Genomic DNA, 21,425 nt, shown 5'->3' on the forward strand with positions numbered 1-21,425 from the left:
TTAGTTTATCACCTGAATAAGCTAAATACACTAAGCAGAATTTTCACGATATAATCTTTCAAACAATTGAGTATTGAGAAATATCTAGTTTATAACGTGGGAGAATGTTATATTGTTTTAATGACAGCCATTTTAGCAGATCTCTGACTTGAGGAAAAATGCAAACACACTCAGCAGATGAAATATAAAATGATGCGGGATGCAATGGAAGTATCCCTTTGTAATCCTAGTACGCCTACGCCTATGGGTGGATTTTTGGCTGTGATGTAAATGCTAATGGCCTGTCACCTACTAGTGATACAAACAGTTACTGTATCTAGGTGTGATTTTTGCTTTGTGAAAACTTAGAAATGTAGTGAATGATCTTTCAGCTGAAAAATTGCTACAATTACATTTTTTTATATGATTTCTCTAGATGGATACCATTATTTCATTATCTACTATTTGCCTAGAAATTATTAAGCATTATTTTCTATACAGGCTTCATTGATTTGGGTAACAGTCTCTGTCTGATGGGAACCTGTCTCTGGATTCATGCTGCCCGAACCTTGTCCAGCATGAATTAAAGCCTGGCAGCACGATTGCATAGGAATTGTGATCTAAGTTGAGCAGAACAAAAAGATCAGGGAAACCTGTCATGAGATTCATCCTGCCTGAACAATGGGCAGCATGATTCAGATAGTGGCGGCACATTTGCAGCCTTGTACATTATGTGTTAAGGCAACTTTAGGCGGCCATATACATGGTCTTCAAGGGTAAAATTGTTTGCAACGTAAGAGGTGATTTTTATATACTTTCAATAGCTGAATTCAGTAAAGTTATAGAAAAAATTCCATCAAGTACATTTTTTTCACAAACACTGTCTCCTTAGGCGTATTCTTGCACCATACTTTGACCCCTTTGCATGACTTATGGTGGATGATTTTGGTGTCATTAGATTGTCACAGCTTTTTTCACAGTTCAAATTAAATGATCTAGTCAAGGACTTGGACCTTCCTAAACATTCTGCAAAACATTTAGGCTCTAGACTAAAGAAAAAGTACCTGCTATCTTCTGGTACCTGTTTTTCATGGTACAGACGCAGAGAAAAGGATTTATTTCCATACATTTGTGTAGAAGGTGCTCTAATGAATTGCACTGTTGTCCTGGACTGATGGAAAAATGTAACATTGAGTACAATGTGAGCGAGTGGTGACTGATTGATTCATCTAAAAAAAGTATGAAAGCTGTGCTACTGCACAATGGCAGCAAGTATGCTTCAGTGCCTGTAGGGCATTCTGTGTACTTGAAGTAAAGCTATTTGAATTTCGACTATATTTTCAACAAACATAACTACAAGGATCAAGGATGGTCAATATGTCATGATCTGAAAGTTCCATTGTTTCTTGGGCAGCGAGGAGGATACACGAGGTACCCATGTTTTTTGTGTTAATGGGACAGCCGGGATAGGACTCATCACTGGAGCCCAAAAAAGTTGGACAGCGAGAACATCTTTGCAACCTGGACTCAAGAATATAATTGCGGAAAGTTTAGTTGATACCGCAAAATTTTTCTTTCCACCACTCCACATTAAGCCAGGACTGATGAAGCAGCTTGTGAAAACTTTACCGAAAGGAGAGGCTTAAGTATCTGTGTGCCAAGATTCGGGACTGTCTGAAGCAAAACTGAAGAAAGGAATTTTTGTGAGTACGGTTATTTGGAAACTTATGAAGAACATGTTTGAAACAAAAATGAAAGCTGTTGAGAAAACAGCTTATGATTCTTTTAAAGAAGACATTTCTAGGTAGAAACAAATATCCAAAATTTAAGTCCAACGTGGAGACCATGCTGAAATGTTTCAAAGCCTTGGGTTGTCTGATGAATTGAAGTTACATTTTTTACATTCTGATTAGGACTACTTTCTTGAAAATCTTGGTGCTCTTAGCGAGCAGCAAGGAAAAAGATTTCATCAGGATATCAGTAATATGAAAAGACGATACCAAGGTAGATGGAACATGAACATGATGGGGAACTAATGTTGGATGCTTCACAGAGTAGATCTGCAGGCCTTCTATAAGAAAAAAGGTAGCAATAGAAGCTTTGAAGAGAAAAGGAAAAGATGCAAGAATTAATTTCCAATAAAGTTGCAGAATGAAAGTTAACACATTTTTCTATATAATATTGTGTACATTTTTTGACTACAATAAAAAATTTTCATGTTCATCTCGCTTGTACGTAATTTCACTCACATTTTGTGCAAAATCCATACGTAATGTACGTAATGATTAAAAATAAAAGCGTTTTTAAATCAGGGCATAAGAAAACAATCAGTCATTGAATTTGAAACAATTTTTGTGAACCAAAATTTTGCATAGCTGTGATATTCTTTCATCGGAGAAAATCGGATGGATTATGCAAATGATACTTTGATCAAACTCTGGTCATAGTTTGATCAAAGTGTGATCCCAGTGTGCTTTGATTCATTCAGATGAGAAGATAGATAAAACAATTCTCTATTTTCTCCATTCTGTGAGGTCACAGAAATCGGATTGCACTCAGATTTCATCCGAGTGGTCTGATGTTTCCCACGCACTCATTGACTTGCATGGCAGTGTGCGATCCTTATATTAGATAAAACTAGGGCACGCAGTGATTTTTTTTTTGTCCTCAGACATACTGTGTCCGAGGAAAAAATAGGACTCGTGTGCAGCTCCATAGAGCAACAAGGGTCTGAGTGTGATCCTATGTTTTATTGGCTTTCACTCGGACAGCAAATACACTCGTCTGCACCTGCCCTTTGGATACGTTCTCACAATTAGTTTTTGGTGCGTTTTTGACCTTGCATATTTTTGCTGCAGCAAAAACGCAGCATCTTACAGTTCCAGCAAAATGGATGTGAAACATAGAAATCTCCTGCCCACCAGGCTTTTGTTATGCAGAATAATTTGCGGCGCGTGTTTGAAATCTGCACCATGTCAATTTCTCTTGCCCGTTTTAAGTGAAAATTTTTCCCATAAAATTGCATTAGATGCAGAAACACACTAAAACCACACATGACTGAATCAATAAAGTTTTAGCAAAACCAAATACCAGGAAGCGTCAAAAACAAAGCAGTTTTATTTAAAACATGATACCTACAAGAGAGAAAAATTGTAGTGTCAAAAACGCGATAAAAACGCACTCAAAAACGTAATGAAAAAAGTGTAAGTAACCTTAATTTACCTGATAGATGCAGAAATGCTGCAGAAAATCAGCAACATAAAAAATGCACCAAATATTCATCATGGGAACAGAACCTTAATTCTGAGAAAACATACTTTGAAAGGCCGGCCAGGGACTATCTGTCTCAGATGACTAGTGTTCCTTATGTCCATTACAGCATTATTCTTGGTCCATGTGATGTTCTGCTTGTGTTTCCAGAACTATAAAGTGAATGTACACCAGTAATAATAAATAATTATAGTAGTAGTAGTAAGGAGATGATGGGTTATAACCTTTGTTCCGTGCGGAAGGTGAGGCCAGTACATTATATAATCTCTTTTTCTTTTTTCCAACAACCGTTTAGGACAAAGACCTAAGTGTGGACCGTGAAAAGCATTTTACCATGCTTGAAGTCAGTGCCTCACAACTCAGTCGCAGTTGTTCCCCCTCTGTTTCCTCAAGGAGCTCACATATATCTTCTCAAACCACAGAAGCGGCATGTAAGTAAAGAAGCGCATCAGCAGCAGATGATCACTGAGATCAGATACAGTGGTCACATACAAAATTGCGCTATGTGGTATACGTTTCTACAGGCAAATTACTAGTGTGTGAAATAGCCAGATATTGAATACATTGGACATTTCTGTCTGCTGTTAGAATACAGATCTCCAAATCCATACCCCATCTTACCATTAGATATTATGGAAGGCAAGGTACAATCAATTTATATTAAAGGGAACCTGTCACCACGTTTTTGGAAGATGGGATAAAAATAGCGTTAAATAGGGGCAGAGGTGGGCATTACATTAGTGTGTTTGTTATGCGTTTATTACCCACCTAAGTTGCCGAAATACCTTTGCAAAGTCTCCGTTTTCGCCTGTCAATCAGGCTGGTCTGGTCAAAAGGGCGTTGTCTTCCCCCAGATTTTGCGTAGTTTTCCGTTGGTGGCGTAGTGGTGTGCGCATGCCCAAGGTCCCGAATCCTCTGCCAGGGGATTTAAAAGAGCGCGCTGTTCGTTTTCATTGGTGATCGGTGGGCGCGGCCATCTTCCTTTGGCCGCGCGTGCGCAGAAACGGCGCTCTGCTGGCCGCGGCTTCAGGAAAATGGCCGCCGCGATATCCATCTGCGCACGCGTGGCATCCCGCGGCCATTTTCCTGAAGCCGCGGCCAGCAGAGCGCCGCTTCTGTGCACGCGCGGCCAAAGGAAGATGGCCGCGCCCACCGATCACCAATGAAAACGAACAGCGCGCTCTTTTAAATCCCCTGGCAGAGGATTCAGGACCTTGGGCATGCGCACACCACTACGCCACCAACGGAAAACTACGCAAAATCTGGGGGAAGACAAGACGCCCTTTTGACCAGACCAGCCTGATTGACAGGCGAAAACGGAGACTTTGCAAAGGTATTTCGGCAACTTAGGTGGGTAATAAACGCATAACAAACACACTAATGTAACGCCCACCTCTGCCCCTATTTAACGCTATTTTTATCCCATCTTCCAAAAACGTGGTGACAGGTTCCCTTTAATGTTCTGTAATGAACATTGATGTTGTACAATCAGTATGGGTTACTGATATTCGTGCACAACAGTGGATAACTAGCAAAATCTTATCTGCATGAAAATCCAGTCATGATGGGGTTATTGCAAACTAAGTAAAGTGAGTTCTGTCGTTCTTAATAACAAATACTAACCTATTTTCTTAACAATAACCATTGCTGGCATATGACTTTAATGCTAAGACCAAAGGAAGAGTAGGGAATCTTAAAGAAGCACTCCTATGAGCCTTTTATTCTGCTAAACCTGGGCATATGTGTGTGTACTGTAGTGTCTGTGTGTTAATATACTCATCTTCTCCGCTGTCCAGCACTGTTCTGCTCCTCTTCTCAGTGATGTCACTGTTTGTCAGGCTCTCCAGCTCACTCCACACTCTGCATGACCCGGAAATGGCTTCTACAATGTAACCATATGGAGCTTCCAAATGAGGCAACATAGGTTACATTGAAAAAGAGACTTCCAGCTCACACATAGAGCAGAGAGTGATCTGGAGAGTATGAATTGCTGTCACGTGACTCAGAAGAGGACTGGAACTGAGCTGGATACTGGAGAATACAGCAGTAAGTAAGAGTATATATAAATATATATATATATATATATATATATATATATATACATACACTGTGTGTATATATATATATATATATATATATATATATATATATATATACACACACACAGGTTCTTCTCACAAAATTAGAATATCATCAAAAAGCTCATTTATTTCAGTACAAAAAGTGAAACTCATATATTATATAGAGTCATTACAAACAGAGTGATCTATTTCGTTTATTTCTGTTAATGTTGATGATTATGGCTTATAGCCAATGAAAACCCAAAAGTCATTATCTCAGTAAATTAGAATAATTAACAAAAAACATCTGCAAAGGCTTCAAGGCATTTAAAAAGGTCCCTTAGTCTGTTTCAGAAGGCTGCACAATCATGGGGAAGACTGCTGACTTGACAGATGCCCAGAAGGCAGTCACTGACACACTCCACAAGGAGGGCAAGCCACAAAAGGTCATTGCTAAAGAAGCTGGCTGATCATAGAGTGCTGTAGCCAAGCATATTAATGGAAAGCTGAGTGGAAGGAAAAAGTGTGGTAGAAAAAGGTGCACAAGCAACCTGGATAACTGCAACCTTGAAAGGATTGTTAAGAAAAGGCCATTCAAAAACTTGGGGGAAATTCACAAGGAGTGGACTGCTGCTGGAGCCACCACACACCAATGTATACAGGACATGGGCTACAAGTGTTGCATTCCTTGTGTCAAGCCACTCATGACCAATCGACAATGCCAGAAGCATCTTACCTGGGCCAAGGAGAAAAAGAACTGGACTGTTGCTCAGTGGTCCAAGGTGTTGTTTTCAGATGAAAGTAAATTTTGCATTTCATTTGGAAATCAAGGTCCCAGAGTCTGGAGGAAGAGTGGAGAGGCACACAATTCAAGCCATGTTTTCTGCTGGTGTAGATCCACTGTGTTTTATCAAGACCAAAGTCAGCGCAGCCGTCTACCAGGAAATTTTAGAGCACTTCATGCTTCCCTCTGCCAACAAGCTTTTTGGAGATGGAAATTTCATTCTCCAGCAGAACTTGGCACCTGTCCGCACTACCAAAAGTACCAATACCTGGTTTAAAACAACAGTATCACTGTGCTTGATTAGCCAGCAAACTCACCAGACCTTTACTCTATAGGGAATCTATGGGATTATTGTCAAGAGGAAGATGAGAGACACCAGACCCAAAGCAACCTGGGCTTCCACAACACCCCAGCAGTGCCACAGTCTGATCGCCTCCATGCCACGCCGCATTGATGCAGTAATTGATGGAAAAGGAGCCCTGACCAAGTATTGAGTGCATTTACTGATCATGCATTTCATTAGGCCAACAATTTGGATTTTAAAATAATTTTTCAAGCTGGTGTTATAAAGTATTCTAATTTACTGAGATAATGACTTTTAGGTTTTCATTGGCTGTAAGCCATAATCATCAACATTAACAGAAATAAACACTTGAAATAGATCACTCTGTTTGTAATGACTCTATATAATATAGATGAGTTTCACTTTTTGTATTGAAGAACAGAAATAAATTAGCTTTTTGATGATCTTCTAATTTTGTGAGAAGCACCTCTGTGTGTATATTATATATTATTACATATTATTAACAAAAGACACTAACATATGCATAGGTTGGGAGAAAAAAAGTTCATGGTAGTTCATCCTGAAGGGACAGCATCCTCCTGTAGAGTACCTAATTTGCATAATATTAGGAGAACATATGGGGGAAGACACATTATACACTTTATAAATGTAAGGATGAATGACCTCGTGGAGATCAAAACATCCAACACCGCGGAGACACCATCACGTGTTTCTCAACGCAGTGATCCAGAACACTGCCCCCATCCCTTATGGGAAATATGGCACTGCTCCTAATAGCCAGTTTCCTACTCCACACTGATGAGGGGCAAATACCCCGAAACAGCTGTCTGTGGATGGATACCATATTTTGGTATAGGTGGTTTTCCTTTATTAGATGCTGCCCTTCCCGTGGTTGTTCATTCCCGGTGAAAGACCTGGCTATTCATTGCTTGCGTTGAGAAACACGTGATGGTGTCTCCGCGGCTTTTCTACATACATTATACACTTTGACTGTCACTACATAATTCCAATACTGTATCTGTTACAGACTTAGCCTATGTTCACACATTGCGTTTTTTATGCCAAGTTTAAGCTGCATTTATGCTGTTTACAAAAAGTAGGTTTTTCTGCATTTTTGGTTCAATCTGATTCAATTTTATCAGGTATTGGCACCAAAAATGCTGCAAAACCTGATACCTGCATTTTTTAATTACCGGTAGTTTTTCAGCATTTTTGCACTGGGGAAAAACACTGTAAAAATGCTAAAACAAGTGACATGCAGTCAGGGAAAAAAACAAGCTGTGTGCAAGAGATTTCTGAAATCTTATTGACTTTGCTGGTACTGTGAAATGCAGATGAAAATTTGCAAACAAAACCGCTGAAGCAAAAACACTGCAAAAAATAGCCTTACTGTGTCCATATACATTGGATAGAAGTAGGTTGCCGGTTGACCAAAGATTGAACAAACAATCTTTGGTAAATGGTCGTTTCATTATATATTTAGTTGTTAAATCTGGCTATACATGATTACTGAGACCGGGCAATGAGTGAAGAAGGATTGTTCTAAGTATATTCTCTCATTGATCAAATATCTTTTTGTCCGACTTCAGGCCAAAAAACTAAAACTCATGGCCGATTTCATTTTAGACAATGACTGTGACCAGTCAGCTAAAGCAATCATTCGTTGTTAAATTTCAGCTAACAAACTTTCATTATGGTTGAAATTAGGCACCCTTATATAAAAAGATTATCTAACAGCTAAAGTATTATTTTAACAGCCACACCTTCTAAGCAGACCTCAGGCATTAAGTCCTTTGGAAGAGTTTCGAGTATTCAGCAAGACGTTCCACTGCAGAGAATGAATCGTCCCACCCCAGTTCAGGTATGAATCTGTAAAGGTTAGTTCCAATGAAGTAATATAATACATAATAATGTATCTACATAGACTTACTTTTATGTTTTTTTTGCCTTTATGAATAAGGGTTTAAGAACTTGTGTGCTAGTAAAATTATCATTGCTTAGTATGTTTCCTTGAAATTTATTTTGTTCTGCTATGGCTCACTATTTCAACTATTTAATTTCAATATGATCAACTTTTTTCTATGGCTTCATTTAATTTTTATATTTGACCAATATTATCCCATTTATTAACACAATATATCAGCAGCTACATGGAAGACAGAAATATAAAAAAAGAAAGAAAGTTCTTAGGCAGGCTCTTAGACTACCGTCAGGAAGCAGTGATCTTTTGAGTTGGAATTTTCAGCTTTTTACTGTTTCGTCTCTTAACATTTGCAAGAGCTGGAACATTCTGTCTTCCATTTTCAACCAACATAGGCATAAACATGGGCACTCAGTAAAAGATAATGGGAATGATTGATCAAAACCGGTGCTCACCAGCCTTGCTGGAGTTGAAGTGACCTACTGGAGTAGAAGAGACACTTAATGAATTCTGCACCTTATCACAGTGGCTTGTGCCTGGGTGATGTAGCAGAAATGCTGGAGTAGCATTTCTGGCGTAGAAAATTTGACAGGTGCACATAGCCATGCCCTGTTCCGTCTGGCTTCTCCATAGCTCGACCCATTTCAAGATTGAAACTGGCTTGAAAACGCCAAAAGTTGATGCAATTTTGCACAACTATTGGTTTCACTGATTTTTTTCAACTTTTCAAAGCTTTTCTGCCACTTTTCCAGCATAAAACTGTGATGAATCGCCAATTATGTTGTTATTTCTGCTGCTTATAGAAATATTCCAGTATTGGCACAATGTGCATCTAAACATACTATATCACCAACGATGAGGTGTGAGAATTATAGGATATAATCATGTATAGTTGACATCTGTAATTAGTGTAGGAAATTATTGAAAATTCAGTTGACTCATTTCCTAGTGAGATAAGAGCCAATCTTGTTGAATTTTATCCTGTTATACCCATTTTTAAAAGGACTATATATAATATTCAGATACTTATGAGATGAAATAGATGATGTCTGGAATCTTGAACCACCATTGATTTTAAGAATTACTGAAAAACCAACAAATCATTAAAGAAGCACTCCTCCAATCAAAGTTTTTATCCTCTAAATATATTGCAATCATCATATCATTTAGCACTGTGTATTTACAATTGCTCATTTTGCCTTTCTACCTAGATAATTCTTCTCTTTTCTCTGCTGTATGTAGAAACAGGAAGTCTCTTGTTCCTGCATTTATCATTCCCCTCTGCAACTCCTGACCCAGCTACTCCCTACTCCCCCTTCCAGGGACTTTTGCAGTGACTCATGAGTCATGTAGGGAAAATTGACCTCCTGTTTCTTCATAGAGCTTAGAAGGATTCAGCAATTCAGTATTTAATCATGTGATGTCATAGACCTAATAGAAATCAGAAGAATTATCTGGGTAGAAAGGCAAAATGAGCATTTGTATGTACACAGTGCTATATAATATGATGACTGCAATATATTAAGAGGATAAACATTTTGATTGGAGGGCTTCTTTAATAATAACGACCCCTGGAAATAATCGTCAATGTTCTTAGAATGTGGTGTGTATCTATGATATATTAGATCATTTTCACTTGTTTACATTATAAAGGGAACATGACAGCTGATGCGTGCTGCCTGATCCACAGGCAGCATGTACCAGCACTGGCTACATGATCTTATGCATATAAGTTTAACTCTGAGACACTACAGAATTTCAATGATAAATATAGTTTGATAACCACTGGGCAACAAGCCACACGGGAGACTGGTTGGATAGGCAGCTTCTCCCCTGGAGTGATAGGTCTTTCCCTGTACATACTCACAGAGAGCGACCTGTCAGTTACTGGTGGAGAAGTAATCACTGCACTCGTATAATTTCAAGTTGCATATATCAGAAGTTTATTTGACTTGAGTCAGTAGACAAATGTTTGTCTACTGACTCAAGTCAAATAAACTTCTGATATATGCAACTTGAAATTAAACGAGTGCAGTGATTACTTTGACTCCATGACTTGTGGGATGTAGTGTCCCGTTCACTGGCACCGTGAACTGTACTGATTGAGTGCTAGCTTTCCAGATTCTCTACTGGTGGAGAAGTGGCTGTCAGGTTCCCTTTAATCAGGGATTATTTATAATATAGGGTAAGCATTGCCAGATCAGCATTTTGTGCTTTTTACATACAGTCTCTTCATAAAAAATTTGTTTTAGTTGTAACTTACCTTACAACTATTATGTTTTGGAACATTTTATAAAGTAAGTACAGTAACATTTAGACCTGACAACATACATACGGCTCATCCATGGTCTATTCATGAAGGCTCAGGTTATCATATTGTCTCATTGTTGTAGGCTTCGGTACCAGCTCCGCAATGTGATTTCCAACAACATTTGATACCAGAAAATTCACTGCAAAGTGACACAACTTCTATTACCCAGGTAGGTGACCAGCACTGAGAGGGCGACTGAACGCGGTACCATTCTGTGTGTGTCACTTGGAAACGCATAACTCAATACACACTTCATCTGAAGTGCTGAATCTTTTTTAAAATCACCAATAAAAATGATCATGTGATGAAATACATAGTATAGGTTCAGATATGAGGAGTTCAGATTGTAGTTGTCTCATTTAGAAAAGCTCATTTTCATATATCTTGTTATTGGAATGAATTTTGAGATCATAGCTTCTACTCTTCAGGATTCTCAGCATTAGGCCTCCTTCACACGTCCTGGTGACTCTGGTACTGGAAAAACCAGTGCTGATGAGATCTGTGTCCCATCCGTGTGTACGTATGTGACATTCGTTTGTCTGTGTGATATCCGTGTTCTGTCAGTGTGACACGTATGGAATGAAATGCAGCATAGAAATTAAAGAGTGTTATGTAGATGTTCAAAGATAGAGATGCAAATTGCCTCTTCTGAGAAAAAGAGGACTTAACTCTATAGTGCCACCTGTTGGAAGTAGCAATCCTACAAGTCACAGTCAACCCTCTAACGAGTCGTGCAATATGACTTAGGATAAAAGCCAAATCAGTATCTCAATTCGCAGACACGGTGTTTCGGGCTGTTGGCCCTCGTCAGTGCAAAGCATGAGAACTGATTTGGCTAGGTGAGAGGCTCTGGACTGGGGTCTAAGGGGTATCGTTTCTCCTTATGGAGAGTGACATACCATCTCTGGCTTGTCAAGGTAAGGAGGCTTATTTGCCGTACAATGCTCCTCTGGGAAATTAAATATGCAAATTGCCTCTTCTGAGAAAAAGAGGACTTAACTCTATAGCGCCACCTGTTGGAAGTAGCAATCCTACAAGTCACAATCAACCCTCTAACGAGTCATGCAATATGACTTAGGATAAAAGCCAAATCAGTATCTCAATTCGCAGACATGGTGTTTCGGGCTGTTGGCCCTTGTCAGTGCGAAGCATGAGAACTGATTTGGCTAGGTGAGAGGCTATGCTTCGCCTCTATGTAGCAGAGCCAATCCAGTTGTGGCAAAAGTAAAGTAAAAAAAAATGTTTAAAAAATACAAAATAAATAAAAAAATATAAAAGTTTAAATCACCCCCCTTTCGCCCCATTCAAAATAAAACAATAAAAATAAAATCAAATATACACATATTAGGTATTGCCGGGTTCAGAATCGCCGAATCTATCAATAAAAAAAAGGATTAACCTGATCGCTAAACGGCGTAGAGAGAAAAAAATTTGAAACACCTGAATTACGTTTTTTTGGGTCGCCGCAACATTGCATTAAAATGCAATATCGGGCGATCAAAAGAAAGTATCTGCACCAAAATGGTATCATTAAAAACGCCAGAATTATGTTTTTTTGGTCGCCGCCACATTGCATTAAAATGCAATAACGGGTGATCAAAAGAATGTATCAACACAAAAGTGGTATCATTAAAAACGTCAGCTCAGCTCGCAAAAAATAAGCCCTCACTCGACCCCAGATCACGAAAAATGGAGACGCTACGGGTATCGGAAAATGGCGCAATTTTTTTATTTTTTTTAGCAAAGTTTGGCATTTTTTTTCACCACTTAGATAAAACATAACCTAGACATGTTTGGCGTCTATGAACTCATAATGACCTGGAGAATCATAATGGCAGGTCAGTTTTAGAATTTAGTGAACCTAGCAAAAAAGCCAAACAAAAAACACGCATGGGATTGCACTATTTTTGCAATTTCACCGCACTTGGAATTTTTTTCCCATTTTCTAGTACACGACATGGTAAAACCAATGATGTTGTTCAAAAGTACAACTCGTCCCGCAAAAAATAAAGCCTCACATGGCCATATTGACGGAAAAATAAAAGATTTATGGCTCTGGGAAGGAGGGGAGTGAAAAATGAACACGGAAAAAGGCCGGCGTCACACTCGGCGTAAGACAATACGGTCCGTATTTTACGGCCGTAATACGGCCGAAATACGGTGAAATGTTCCCAAAATAGTGATCCGTAGTCAGGGTGTGTCAGCGTATTTTGCGCATGGCATCCTCCGTATGTAATCCGTATGGCATCCGTACTGCGAGATTTTCGCGCAGGCTTGCAAAACCGACATCTAATGGATTTATGTGCTCAAATGTTCATTAAAACATATATACAGTGTATATATATATATATGTCATTGAGACACACATATATATATATTCTGTATTTAGATTTCATTCAGCGCGATAACTGTGAACAGCCGGTAATTCAATTACCGGCTTTTCATTTCTCCTGCACAAACCCGACAGGATATGAGACATGATTACATACAGTAAACCATCTCATATCCCCTTTTTTTTTGCATATTCCACACTACTAATGTTAGTAGTGTGTATGTGCAAAATTTCAGCGCTGTAGCTGCTAAAATAAAGGGTTAAATCGCGGAAAAAATTGGCGTGGGCTCCCGCGCAATTTTCTCCGCCAGAGTGGTAAAGCCAGTGACTGAGGGCAGATATTAATAGCCTAGAGAGGGTCCATGGTTATTGGCCCCCCCGTGGCTAAAAACATCTGCCCCCAGCCACCCCAGAAAAGGCACATCTGGAAGATGCGCCTATTCTGGCACTTGGCCACTCTCTTCCCACTCCCTGTAGCGGTGGGATATGGGGTAATGAAGGGTTAATGCCACCTTGCTATTGGAAGGTGACATTAAGCCAGATTAATAATGGAGAGGCGTCAATTATGTCACCTATCCATTATTAATCCAATTGTAGGAAAGGGTTAAAAAACACACACACACACACACATGATTAAAAAGGATTTTAATGAAATAAACACAGCGGTTGTTGTAATAATTTATTGTTCTCGCAATCCATTTGCAGGCCCTCACTTGGCAAAATAATTAACGCACAATATACATACCTTCTGATGTCAGATCACGTCCCACGAAGTAATCCATCTGAAGGGGTTAACTAATATTACAGGCAGAGCTGCGATAAACCACTCGCTTGTGCCTGTAATCCCCGGGTGCTGAAAGGAAAGCAGGATCTGTACTTACATTGAGTCGCGGTGAGGCGCCCTCTGGTGGATGTTCTCATGAACTGCAGCCTGGGAACTTTTTCCCACACTCCAGGTCATATGAGGACATCCACCAGGGGGCGCATCACCGCGACTGAAGGAAATGTAGGTCAATGACCTACATTTCATTCATTCGCCGGGGAATTACAAGCAGGAGCACACCGCTGCATTTGCAGGGCTCCTGCCTGTAATATTAGTTAACCCCTTCAGATGGATTACCTCGTGGGACGAGACGGTTCACCAGAAGGTATGTATCTTGTGCGTTTATTATTTTTCCAAGCGAGGGTCTGCAAATGGATTGCGAGAACAATAAATTATTACAACAACCGCTGTGTTTATTTCATTAAAATCCTTTTTAATCATGTGTGTGTGTGTTTTTTAACCCTTTCCTACAATTGGATTAATAATGGATAGGTGTCATAATTGACGCCTCTCCATTATTAATCTGGCTTAATGTCACCTTACAATAGCAAGGTGGCATTAACCCTTCATTACCCCATATCCCACCGCTACAGGGAGTGGGAAGAGAGTGGCCAAGTGCCAGAATAGGCGCATCTTCCAGATGTGCCTTTTCTGGGGTGGCTGGGGGCAGATGTTTTTAGCCACGGGGGGCCAATAACCATGGACCCTCTCCTGGCTATTAATATCTGCCCTCAGTCACTGGCTTTACCACTCTGGCGGAGAAAATTGCGCGGGAGCCCACGCCAATTTTTTCCGCCATTTAACCCTTTATTTCAGCAGCTACAGCGCCCAAATTTTGCATACACACACTACTAACATTAGTAGTGTGGAATATGCAAAAAAAATGGGGATATGAGATGGTTTACTGTATGTAACCATGTCTCATATCCTGTCGGGTTTGTGAAGGAGAAGGAAAAAGCCGGCAATTGAATTACCGACTTTTCACTAACACCGCTGCGTATTTCTCGCAAGTCACACTGCAGGTCCGTGTGGAATCCGTATTTTTCTCGCCCCCATAGACTTTCATTGGCGTATTATTTGCGCAATACGCTGACAAACGCAGCATGCTGCGATTTTGTACGGCCGTAGAAAGCCGTATAATACTGAACCGTAATATACGGCTAATAGGAGCAGCCCCATTGAGAATAATTGTGCCGTATGTAATGCGAGTTTTACGGACGTAGTTTCTGCGCTCTTACGTCCGTAAAACTCGCCAGTGTGACGCCGGCCAAACAGAAAATCCCAAGGTCATGAAGGGGTTAATGATGTTGTAGCCTTTGTGGCCGTTCAGAAAAGATATGTATATACTAACAGGCCATGTGACACTTAGATTGCACACAGGTCTCAAAATCACTGGGATTACGGTGAAGCATCCCACAGTTATTATATAATATGAAGTGACACTGGTCAAATTTAAAATTTTGGCTTGGTCATTAAGGTTAAAATTGGCTTGATCACTAAGTGATTAATGTTGAACTTTATTTTGCCAATTGTGACTTTTTATGCATGTTAAACAAGGTGGCAGCAAGAATGTTCCAGATCTATGACCAGTCTAAAATAGGTAACCTTTTTGCAACTTTTATATAGAAAATACAACCATAACATCACGCGAAGAGGTTAACTCTTTTCTCTGCAATTATATGTTTTGTTATAGGTACTGAATATTGTGTTCTACAATTTTGACAAATTTAGTGCATGTACTTGAAAGGATGAAATGTCAAAAATTGGGTACAAAAAAGCAGTGGGTCTTTAATCAGGCCACATCATAGCTACATTGAAGAACGAACTGTATTTGTGCGCTCATGATGACCAATTCTCACACAGGAAATTTACTTTACATTCTTAGTTTTCTGCACATGGGATTTTCCAAACTTTAAAAAACCAGCTGGAACAGAGGAGACTGAACATCCAGGCCAATATAAGGTGGCAGCAGGAGGAGCTACAAAAGATCCAGGAGCAGCTGAGTATGGTTCAGGATCCTACTTCACAAGTGAGTGTCATGGCGCCACCATTCACATAGCATTATGGTAACCCTGATTCCAGAAGCACTACTAAAACTAAAATGTATTTAGACTTTTTTTTATTTAATATAGACTGTTGAGTGATAATTGATAGCCACCCTAAAAACACTATACAAAAATGCTGCCAAACTCTGTGTTGATGCTGGACCACTCTTCAATTTAGCTCTGATTAAATAATAATTTTTTTTAACTTTTCTGCCAGATTTCTTACCAGCCTCAGATTGTTTCTGTGAGCCTTAGTAGTGTACCCCAGAGTGACCCCCAGCAGCAACACCTTAGATATGGCACCATACCTCCACAAGAACAAATGAGGTCTACTACTTCAGCTCCGGGGCAGATGCCAACCTCTCAGATTCCAAACCAGCATCTGATATCACCTGCTTCAGTGATAAGAGATGGCATATCCTGTAAGGTAGCATATCATTTTTGTTTGTTAAGTTCTTTACCTTCTCATTATTTTATGGTATAGTAACTTTTCTGAATATCATTTTATTATTTGATACAAAAAATACAAAAATAAAAATGAACAACTAAAAAGTAGTTTTTGTTAAACCCACTTTAAAAAAAAAAATAAATAAAACCTCTATCCCTGATGTTTTTTTAATAAAATTTTTCAAGCATCGCTATCAAATATTATCACCACAATACTCCTAGCATAAAAAACCTCCATTAGTTTAGTAAGGCCATAATCGTCTCAATCCGCAGAATAAATGTAACATATTTTTACAGCATGGTGGAAGGTGCAAAAATTAAAATGCCAAAGCAACAATTGCAGAATTGCTGTTTTTTTGTAAAGCCCTCAGAAAGAGTTGATAAAAATGAATCAATAACTTATATGCATTCCAAAATAGTGACATTGTAAATTACAACTCGTCCTGAAAAGCACAGCCTTCATATAGCTATGTAAAAGTTACTGATTTTGGAATGTAATGATGAAAAAATGTATTACATTGTAATGTCCTTAAAGGTGTTGTAAAGGGTAAAAATCAAACAATCAACATGCTTCATTTCTTCCAGTCGTAGCATTACCCTGTCTATGGATTGGATTGTGTATGGTATTACAGCTCAATCTGAACTGAATTAGGCTGAGCTGTAATACCACATACAGCCTGGTGTGGTGCTGCTTTTAGAAAAAAAAATGCAATGATTTTTTTTAATTCTGTAGAATCTTTTAAAGGAAATCTGTCACTAGGTTTATGCTAGGACATCTGAGAGTAGCATGATATAAAGGCAGAGATCATGATTCCAGAGATGTATCAGTTTTGAATTATAAGATTTGTATAACCCTGCCCACACCATTGAATGACAGCTTTCTTGTACACTGTGCATAGGCAGAAAGCTGCCAAATAGTGGTAGGGACGTGGTTAAACAGGGTTCATGAGTATGGAAGACTACATGGCAGCAGGTTTACTAGTCCTCTATTTATAATGTCCTTGTAAAAAAACAGTGATTTTATGAAAACTGCAACACACAAACCAGTAAATGACACATAACTGGAATCAGGCTCTCTATGTCTACATCATTCTGCTTGCAGATTAGGGGCAAAAAACTGGTGAAAGATGTCCTTTAACCCCTTTCTGCCATTGGACGTACTATTCCGTCCATGTGGGGTGGGCCCTAATTCCCAAGGACGGAATAGTACGTCCAGCGCGATCGGCCGCGCTCACGGGGGGAGCGCGGCCGATCGCGGCCGGGTGTCAGCTGCCTATCGCAGCTGACATCCGGAACAATGTGCCAGGAGCGGTCACAGACCGCCCCCGGCACATTAAACCCCGGCACACCGCGATCAAACATGATCGCGGTGTGCCGGCGGTACAGGGAAGCATCGCGCAGGGAGGGGGCTCCCTGCGGGCTTCCCTGAGACCCCAGGAGAAATGCGATGTGATCGTGTTGCTGCGAGGGTCTCTTACCTCCTATCCCTGCAGGCCCCGGATCCAAAATGGCCGCGGGGCTGCATCCGGGTCCTGCAGGGATTACTTCCGGGTGCAGACCAGGCTGTGGTAAGTCTGCAGCGCTGGAACTCAGATCGGTGATCTGACAGAGTGCTGTGCAAACTGTCAGATAAGCGATCTGTGATGTCACCCCCGGGACAAAGTAAAAAAGTTCAAAAAAAAAAATTCCCTTCAGTGAACACCGTAAAAAAAAAAAAAACGAGGCAAAAAACAACGCTTTATTCTCATACCGCCAAACAAAAAGTGGAATAACACACGATTAAAAAGACAGATATAAATAACCATGGTACCGCTGAAAACGTCATCTTGTCCCGCAAAAAATGAGCTGCCATACAGCATCATCAGCGAAAAAATAAAAAAGTTATAGTCCTCAGAATAAAGCGATGCAAAAATAATTATTTTTTCTATAAAATAGTTTATATCGTATAAAAGCGCCAAAACATAAAAAAATGATATAAATGAGGTATTGCTGTAATCATACTGACCCGAAGAATAAAACTGCTTTATCAATATTACCAAACGCGGAACGGTATAAACGCCTCCCCCAAAAGAAATTCATGAATAGCTGGTTTTTGGTCATTCTGCCTCACAAAAATCGGAATAAAAAGCGATCAAAAAATCTCCCATGACCGAACATGTTACCAATAAAAACATCAACTCGTCCCGCAAAAAACAAGACCTCACATGACTCTGTGGACTCAAATATGGAAAAATTATAGCTCTCAAAATGTGGTAACGCAAAAAATATTTTTTGCAATAAAAAGCGTCTTTCAGTGTGTGACGGCTGCCAATCATAAAAATCTGCTAAAAACCCCGCTATAAAAGTAAATCAAACCCCCCTTCATCACCCGCTTAGTTAGGGAAAAATTAAAAAATGTAAAAAATGTATTTATTTCCATTTTCCATTAGGGTTAGGGCTAGGGTTAGGGCTAGGGTTAGGGATAGGGCTAGGGTTAGGGCTAGGGTTAGGCCTAGGGTTAGGGTTAGGGTTAGTGCTAAGGGTAGGGCTAGGGTTAGGGTTAGGGTTAGGGTTAGGGCTAGGGCTAGGGTTAGGGTTGGGGCTAGGGTTGGGGCTAGGGTTAAGGCTACAGTTAGGGTTGGGGCTAAAGTTAGGGTTAGGGTTGGGGCTAAAGTTAGGGTTAGGGGCTAAAGTTAGGGTTAGGGTTTGGATTACATTTACGGTTGCGAATAGGGTTGGGATTAGGGTTAGGGGTGTGTCTGGGTTAGAGGTGTGGTTAGGGTTACCGTTGGGATTAGGGTTAGGGGTGTGTTTGGATTAGGGTTTCAGTTATAATTGCGGGTTTTCCACTGTTTAGGCACATCAGGGGCTCTCCAAACGCGACATGGCGTCCGATCTCAATTCCAGCCAATTCTGCATTGAAAAAAGTTAAACAGTGCTCCTTCCCTTCCGAGCTCTTCCGTGTGCCCAAACAGGGGTTTACCCCAACATATGGGGTATCAGCGTACTCGGAACACATTGGAGAACAACTTTTGGGGTCCAATTTCTCCTGTTACCGTTGGGAAAATACAAAACTGGGGGCTAAAAAATAATTTTTGCGGGAAAAAAAAATATTTTTTATTTGCGCGGCTCTGCGTTATAAACTGTAGTGAAACACTTGGGGGTTCAAAGCTCTCACAACACATCTAGATGAGTTCCTTAGGGGGTCTACTTTCCAAAATGGAGTCACTTGTGTTTTTTTTTTTTACTGTTTAGGTACATTAGGGGCTCTGCAAACGCAATGTGACGCCTGCAGACCATTCCATCTAAGTCTGCATTCCAAATGATGCTCCTTCCCTTCCGAGCTCTGCCATGCGCGCAAACGGTGGTTCCCCCCACATATCAGGTATCAGCGTACTCAGGACAAATTGGACAATAATATTTAGGGTCCAATTTCTCCTGCTACCCTCGGGAAAATACAAAACTGGGGGCTAAAAAATAATTTTTGTGGGAAAAAATTTTTGTTTTATTTTTACGACTCTGCATTATAAACTTCTGTGAAGCACTTGGTGGGTCAAAGTGCTCACCACACCTCTAGATAAGTTCCTTGGGGGGTCTACTTTCCAAAATGGTGTCACTTGTGGGGGGGTTTCAATGTTTAGGCACATCAGTGGCTCTTCAAACGCAACATGGCGTCCCATCTCAATTCCAGTCAATTTTGCATTGAAAAGTCAAATGGCGCTCCTTCCCTTCCGAGCTCTCCCATGTGCCCAAACAGTGGTTTACCCCCACATATGGGGTAGCAGCGTACTCAGGACAAATTGAATAATAACTTTTGGGGTCCAATTTCTTCTCTTACCCTTGGGAAAATAAAAAATTGGGGGCGAAAAGATAATTTTTGTGAAAAAAAAGGATTTTTTATTTTTACGGTTCTGCATTATAAACTTCTGTGAAGCACTTGGTGGGTCAAAGTGCTCACCACACCTCTAGATAAGTTCCTTAGGGGGTCTACTTTCCAAAATGGTGTCACTTGTAGGGGGTTTCAATGTTTAGGCACATCAGGGGCTCTCCAAACGCAACATGGCGTCCCATCTCAATTCCAGTCAATTTTGCATTGAAAAGTCAAATGGCGCTCCTTCGATTCCGAGCTCTGTCATGCGCCCAAACAGTGGTTTACCCCCACATATGGGGTATCTGCGTACTCAGGACTAATTGTACAACATCTTTTGGGGTCCATTTTCTCCTGTTACCCTTGGTAAAATAAAACAAATTGGAGCTGAAATAAATTTTGTGTGAAAAAAAGTTAAATGTTCATTTTTATTTATGCAAATTGCCTCTTCTGAGAAAAAGAGGACTTAACTCTATAGCGCCACCTGTTGGAAGTAGCGATTCTACAAGTCACAATCAACCCTCTAACGAGTCGTGCAATATGACTTAGGATAAAAGCCAAATCAGTATCTCAATTCGCAGACACGGTGTTTCGGGCTGTTGGCCCTCCTCAGTGCGAAGCATGAGAACTGATTTGACTTCCAACAGGTGGCGCTATAGAGTTAAGTCCTCTTTTTCTCAGAAGAGGCAATTTGCATATTTAATTTCCCAGAGGAGCATTGTACGGCAAATAAGCCTCCTTACCTTGACAAGCCAGAGATGGTATGTCACTCTCCATAAGGAGAAACGATACCATTTTTATTTAAACATTCCAAAAATTCCTGTGAAACACCTGAAGGGTTAATAAACTTCTTGAATGTGGTTTTGAGCACGTTGAGGGGTGCAGTTTTTAGAATGGTGTCACACTTGGGTATTTTCTATCATATAGACCCCTCAAAATGACTTCAAATGAGATGTGGTCCCTAAAAAAAAATGGTGTTGTAAAAGTGAGAAATTGCTGGTCAAATTTTAACCCTTATAACTCCCTAACAAAAAAAATGTTGGTTCCAAAATTGTGCTGATGTAAAGTAAACATGTGGGAAATGTTACTTATTAAGTATTTTGTGTGACATATCACTGTAATTTAATTGCATAAAAATTCAAAGTTGGAAAATTGCGAAATTTTCAAAATTTTCGCCAAATTTCCATTTTTTTCACAAATAAACGCAGGTAATATCAAAGAAATGTTACCAGTATCATGAAGTACAATATGTCACGAGAAAACAATGTCAGAATCACCAGGATCCGTTGAAGCGTTCCAGAG

At 39.9% G+C, this 21,425-nt stretch overlaps 1 protein-coding gene across 5 annotated transcripts in view; it reads left to right on the plus strand.

Annotated features, from left to right (window-relative positions):
- NPAS2 (neuronal PAS domain protein 2) overlaps window positions 1–21,425 on the plus strand; it is a 170,210-nt gene that overhangs the window by 134,202 nt on the left and 14,583 nt on the right. For 4 of the 5 annotated variants that reach the window (XM_077296614.1, XM_077296617.1, XM_077296615.1 and 1 more), the window contains exons 13-17: window positions 3,545–3,680; window positions 8,155–8,258; window positions 10,712–10,798; window positions 15,670–15,813; window positions 16,047–16,256. In XM_077296614.1, coding sequence (XP_077152729.1) covers window positions 3,545–3,680; window positions 8,155–8,258; window positions 10,712–10,798; window positions 15,670–15,813; window positions 16,047–16,256 — 681 coding nt within the window. The remainder of the gene's footprint in view (window positions 1–3,544; window positions 3,681–8,154; window positions 8,259–10,711; window positions 10,799–15,669; window positions 15,814–16,046; window positions 16,257–21,425) is intronic. The other variant, XM_077296618.1, reaches the window with a different exon arrangement.

Source organism: Ranitomeya variabilis, chromosome 3, assembly GCF_051348905.1.
Source record: "Ranitomeya variabilis isolate aRanVar5 chromosome 3, aRanVar5.hap1, whole genome shotgun sequence".
Classification (NCBI taxonomy): domain Eukaryota; kingdom Metazoa; phylum Chordata; class Amphibia; order Anura; family Dendrobatidae; genus Ranitomeya; species Ranitomeya variabilis.